The sequence below is a fragment of the Plectropomus leopardus genome, chromosome 6, assembly GCF_026936395.1.
Source record: "Plectropomus leopardus strain MGB_pleo_1.0 chromosome 6, ASM2693639v1, whole genome shotgun sequence".
NCBI lineage: Eukaryota > Metazoa > Chordata > Actinopteri > Perciformes > Serranidae > Plectropomus > Plectropomus leopardus.
Window position 1 is genome coordinate 24301335 of NC_142181.1, and position 6594 is coordinate 24307928.

The 6594-nt window shown below is 37.6% G+C and overlaps 1 protein-coding gene across 9 annotated transcripts in view; it reads left to right on the forward strand.

The window, feature by feature from the left end:
• ncam1b (neural cell adhesion molecule 1b) overlaps positions 1-4075 on the forward strand; it is a 98557-nt gene extending 94482 nt beyond the window's left edge. For all 9 annotated transcript variants that reach the window (XM_088079056.1, XM_088079051.1, XM_088079052.1 and 6 more), the window contains one exon: positions 1990-4075. Coding sequence is in view for 8 of the 9 variants with exons in the window: in XM_088079051.1 (XP_087935177.1) it covers positions 1990-2110 (121 nt within the window). In the remaining variant the exon portion in view is untranslated. The remainder of the gene's footprint in view (positions 1-1989) is intronic.
• Positions 4076-6594: the final 2519 nt, after the last annotated feature.

A 6594-nucleotide genomic window follows, 5' to 3' on the forward strand; every position in this document is an offset into this window, starting at 1 on the left:
GCCCATTCTCAATGGAAAGGTTGCAGCGGCACAGTTAACCCTTTAAAACCTGAGCAAATTAGATCGATTTCTTTGAAAAACATGGGAAGAAGGCAATGAGCATCAAAAGAGATCACTTGGTTTTAAACTGCATTTGGGTGATCTGAACACAGCTGAGACACATTGAGGTTCACACTCAGGTTGTTTATCAGGCATCTGCAGCTGGACACTTGTGTTCAGACTTTGCCTACGTCACTTTCGCTAAAAGGTCAAAGGGCCGAGCGCACATTTTTATTACATCCGCACTCTCACCAGTCACGTTAGTGGTTGTGTCGATACAGCTGGAGATATTGCCATCAAACGGATTCACTACGTCTCCTTCGAAAGGGCAAAACAATTGACAGTCCCCACTAACATCTGGTATCTGTATTTAATGGGAAAGGTTACAACTGGGATACACTCCCAGGTCACATGACTTTGCGATTGGCACGGGTATTTATTGGCTCCAACTCTGATAGGCTTCCATCAGCAGTGATGGAAATATGATACATGGTGTGTGTGCTAATTTTAGCCCCTTTGCCAGCACAATGCAATGACACACCAATTAAAAACAGAAAGGCATACAGCTCTAATGCAGAGCAACACTTCTCTGGTCTACTGGCAATGGGAAAGCACTCTATGGCCTATTTTTAACAGGTTTTCCCATTTTAAAAAAAGGCTGTGTACATGTGCTAAATTTGGCGGAGAAGTGTATTTGTCCAACTGATTGTAAAATAAGAAATTTACTGAGCATGTCACGCGTTAACCAAAACAACCACCACATCCTCCCAGACCACCTCGGCAAGTAGTTTGAGGGATCTGATCAGAATGTGTCTCGCTGTCCACTTGTGATCTGATCACCTAAGATGCATTTTGAAACAAAGTGTAAGGGTCATACAATAACATTAGTATGACCTGCAGTCTCCTTCCCTATTGCTTTAACTTTCATTCTTGCTCAGGTACATGAATGAAATCAGAAATATCCAGCAAAACATTTAGAGTGTGAACAAATAGTCACTTAAACAAGACTCTGAACTTGACATATTGTCATACTTGTGCGCTGTTGAACAATGTAAAATGGACAGAAGAATTCTCTAGTAAATGATCAGATTAAGAGCATATATTTGGGAGCAAGCATCCTCATTCACAGTGGTCATTAATTAAGGCTTTAGAGAGGAAAGAAGTTTTGAAATAAATCGCTGATGCATGAAGGCATTTTCTTCCTTGATATCATTACTGTCCAACTCTGCAGTACCACTACTCCTCCTCGTGCAGCAGATGGCAATATCGCGCAAGTATTGTGGCTTTTTCCATAACCGTCCTGTCCTGTCTGAAATAAGCCGTAACCGACCACATGTATGTCTGAATGATAAAGCGCTTCAACAGATCAACTGACAAATCCAGAAATGTTGTGTATTCAGTGTCTGAAAGGGGCTTTAGTTTAATGATAAAGTGTTTTGTCTCAGGCACTAAGTGTATGCCTCTGAGTGTTGCCTAAATCCTCACCAACGCTGCAGCTCTCTGCTAAAGAGAACAGAGACTAGATGGTGTTTCCCTGCTCTGAACTGCAGACGAGAGGAGAAGAGCTGCAGGCAGGATGCTTTAAGACAAACATGGATATCGCAAACCACAAGCCAGGGGCTCATCAGTCTCTTTGATGTAGAACCAATAAATAGATAATATTTACTAAACGCTGTTTCAGATCAGGCAGGCTAGCCGATACTGGATGAATAATACGGGTATGTCATTATCTGTTTAATTTATCTAACTGTTGTCAAGGTGGTGAAGAAATATGTAAGAAGACCTCTAGTCACAAACAGTGTCTTCTTACATATTGGGTGAAGGTGTCATTGAGAATAAATGGTTGAAATTGTGTTCAACTGAAGTGTTTGTTTACTGAGAATGTTTTGTTGTCTTTGCCATAGACCAACAGATTTCTAATTGTGCTTTTTCTCCTACTTTCCTTTGCAGGAAGATTTTTTCTGATGAGAAAGGCAAACTGGGGGAGGCAGAGTTATCAAACGCCCTGACGGAGATCACTGCAGAACACAACAGTGTCATACAGACAAAATCCACCGAGAGCAAAGCATGATGGGCTCGGGAAACCCCGGCCCGACCCAAAACATTTTGCAGCAACAACAAGCGAGAAACACTGCAGAAGTTTTGATTTCCAGTGCCCTTAACTACAGTTCATATTCAAAACAACACACACGTGTCGATTGGTTAGAGCGCACTTTTACTGTGCTTTCATTTCTCGTTTCATTCATGAAATGTTTACTACACCCAATGAGTTTATCTTTAGATCGTAAGAGATTCATTTTATTTTTTTATCGTTATTTTATTTAACCAGTCAGGAAGATTAAGGACAATCTCTTATTGTAACGACAGCTTGGTAAATATATGAAATTAGACTCCACCATCTGTTCTGTGCTTTAAGTTTGAAATGCAGCTGCGCACAAGTATTGGATTATTATGAGAAATGTTAAAAAAAAAAAAAAACAAACAAAAAAAAACCTGACTATATATAGAAATTATTTTTCTTATTTTCATGTTCTACTGTTCAAATGTAAAAACATTTTTTATTTTATTTCGGACTCTTATTTTGTGGGCTTGTCTCATTAATAGCTTGTTTTGCATGTCTGACCTGCAAGTGGTTGTAAAAGTTCTGTTTAGAAATTTTATTGTTTCACTTTGTCCGTTACAGGGATGTTATGCTGGCATAGATTAAACACAGGCGCGACTTCAACATTTGGATTATAACCATATTTGTTATGGTTGTAAAAATACAGGATGAACCCACAGCCAGCTGCAGGGGGAAAGAGACAGAGAGAGAATCCCAAAATATGTCAACAGCGTGCATGATCAGATCAGATTTGGCTCATTTTATAATCAAATACATTCAGTCTATCACTGCCTTACCACAGTGTTGGTGAAAATATTTGTAAATCAAATGATTTGATTAAAAAAAAAAAAAAGGCAACTCACTGAACACAAACATCCACAGAAAGACAAAAACTGCCAGCAGAACTGCTGATTCTCAGCTAAAGGGTTGACGAACTGTGAATCTTATGATCTAGAGCTAAATTTATGCCACGTATTTGTTTGGGGGGGGTGACAACGAGTACGATGGCTACCGTTTCTTCCTCACATTAAAGCAGATCAAAGGTCTGGCTTCGTACTTTGAGTTGTGCTTTTGAAGCCACAAAAAAAGGAATAAAAACTCTAAAAAGCATTTTTTGTACTATTTAAAAACTACAAATATTTCTTTTTCATTTCCTGCCTGCAAGCTTGTGCACTGTGCCTGTGTGTCAATAGATTGTCTTGTCATCAGTTTCTATGATAATCTGCATAGCTTTGTCGTGAGAGATTTAGCCTATTCTTTTTATTTAATATATTGTATTACTAGAAGAAAAGTACGATAAATGGACTAATGTGGTCTTTATAACACGTGTAGTGTATGAAACTGTCCGTCTCTGGTCGCAGCACCATATATTGCCAGCTATAGTGAAGGAAGGTGTTTTGAGCCTTGGCATGAATTCAGTCAGTACTTCATAACTATAACTAAAAGGCAGATAGACGTGCCCATGTTTGTTTGGGGGGAATAGTTCTCATATTAATTTAATGAGTGTTACCTTTGGGGCTTGTTCTGGCATTACTACACTTTTTTTTTCTCTCCCCGAGTTGTTATTCAAGTGTTCTGTAATGTGATTTTTCTTTTTTTTTTTTTTTCAGTTTTTGTCTTTTTGTACAAAAATCACTCACCAAGAGCAACTGCTTGACCGGCTTAAGATAAACACTGGCAGGTAGCAGGGTGGTCCCACGTGAAACAAGAGGTCAAACTTTTATAAAAAGCATTAGATTATAGATATAAAGAGAAATGAATACAGAGAAGTATATTAGAAGATAAGTTGTACTCACCTTCCACTGCAGTTACCTGACCACCTTGCTCCCTCGTCACTGGACGCTCCTTTTGGTTTTATCGGGTCAAACTCAGAAGATATCTGTTGTGTACAGTCTGAGTGCTAACCCATTTACAAAATAAAAAATGGTTTCCGGATCTAATTTTGTCCTGGCCCATTTTGTCATTAGTTTCAATTACTTTCCCGTTTTTTTCTTCTAAAGGAAACTGGGATTCCGTGTAGTTGGATTTTTCAAACACTAGATGGCACTAAATACCTATTTGTGGCCCCCCCTTTTGTTTTCGCCATGTCATGGACACACAGGACTATTTACAGAAAGGTTACAGTGCAAACAGGTTATGCAGGGGCTGGAAAATTCCCTGGGCAACTTGTTCAGATACATGGGGGCGCAAATAAACACGTGTTACATAATGCATGTTTGTGCGGGAGTTAAGTTAATGTATCCAGGCTAGGATGTCAAAATACTTTGTGCCAGTGTGGGTTTGATATTTTCAGCTGTGCCATCCCTCCCCTCGGTCCCTCTAATGTTCCCGCAAACCAGTGCTGTGTCAACAGAGTGTCAACAACCACTGACCTGGCGTGGCATCCTGTTTCACTCCTCACACTGACCACTTATTTCATTTTTCTCGCCTGTCCTGTGACATACTAACTGGTTTGATCTTTGTGTCCAGTCTGCATTAACCAGTTTCTGCCTTCTTGTTCCAGGACAACAAACTGGTGCTCACCTGGTGAGCCTGTCAGTAGTTGAGATGCCCTGTAGATGTCTCTGATTGCAGCCCTGATGGAGAGACGAGGAGCAGAGGGCGATCATTCAGAGCCGTGACGTCGCCCCGCCGATGTCTTGCAGCCAGTCAAGTCCGCAGCATGCAGCCGTGATCTCACAGGAAGTTAGGTGATGTGGCCTTCAAAGTAAAAGTAAAAACAAAAACGTGCTCGCGAGAGAATGGTCTCCCAGTGCAATAGGAATTGTTTTAAAAATATGGCACTTACACACAAGTTTCAATTCATTTTCATCTAGATCTGTTGCTACCATTTTAGTAATTTCCTTTGCATTTTAACTGGGAGTTACAGAGTATTTACCTCTAGTAGTAGAAATACGTAGGTGATTCACACACAAGGTGTCAGCAGGTCCTCAAAAGGTATACAATAAAATTTTCATTGATTTTAGGCCTCAAAATTAATTAAATAGCCCTAAATTTAAGACTTTGAGACCTTAATCATCACAAATACTTTCTTTCATTTATTTATCTTTTAATTTCTCTCTGTCAAAATGATTCAAGGTCTTCTGCACAAAAGTTTGTATTTCTGTTTTTCCAAATGTTTAAGCCTACCACTGAACCTTATACTGTCTTCTTACTTTATACTACATTTATCTGTTAGTAAAACATAGATTAAACTCACTCACTCTAATTACCATGTTGTTACATAAAACATACCTCTGCACAAGATTGCACATTGATTTCATTTATACTTAAATACAATGCTTTAAAAAGAAAAATATTTGTCCAAAAATTAGTGTTAAATTTATGTAAAAAATTATCTTGAGAGGGTCTTAAAAAGCATTAAATTTAAGCGTTCAATACCTGTACACAGCCTGACGCAAGCAAGTGTAGATATACCCCAAATATAAAAATACTCCATTACATGCATTCAAAATATTACCAAAATAACAGTGGTTCATTAGTATTATTAACTGCTAAAATATCAACATTATACATAGTCAAAATACAGGAAGAATGGACCCGTTATTGGATTATTATTATTATATCATGTTCTGCAATTTAATTTAAACTCGGGATCATATTTCGTATACATACAGCCACCGGAGATGTAATTAATTCACAAAATAAATGTAATTGTAACCAGTTACTATTACACAAAAAAAGATATGTAATTAAATAACACTTGCTATTCAAAATGTTGGTTACTACAAACAGATGACGTCAGAATATATTCTTTTCAGTAAAAGCTTTATATATAGCATATTCCTTTTGTTTCTTAGCATCTTTTTGCTGCGCAGGAATGCCTTCTTTTGTCAACCTTTTTCTGAACATTTTCTAGCTTTATTGCCCCATTTAAAACATTTTTTTAGAAAAGTGATTAAACATAATGAGTTACATGGCTTTAAAGAAATAATTAAAAATAGTTACATAATTTGTTCTATATCGTATTACATTCAAGTACAAAAAAAAAGAAAAAGGTGTAGTTAGGTGTACTTAGTATCCCATAGCTACGTAAATGTATTTATTTTAATTTCACTATTGCACTCTTTAATTTAAAACTTATACAACTGGTATTTTATACATTTGCCATTATAGAAAGAAAAAAATAAATAAATCAGTGTTTTATTCACCAGAATTTGACTCTTGAAATAGCCTTTAGATCTGACTGTTAAAGAAAAAAAATTTGGTTAACAAATATTTGAAAAATGTTTGAGACCAAACAGGGAGGAGTGCACTGTGCACAGACATTCTTGACCTTAGTTGACCCCATGGGTCCTAAAGCAACAAGTCACCAGGATGCCTTAGTAGGCTATTTCTAAAATCGTATCTTTGGACTTCTGTCCATCTAGCAGTCACTAGTTGAAATGTGGCAAATTAAAATGACTGAAACAGAAGAATACAGGTTTACATCATCTCGGTATCCTCCAGTCAGA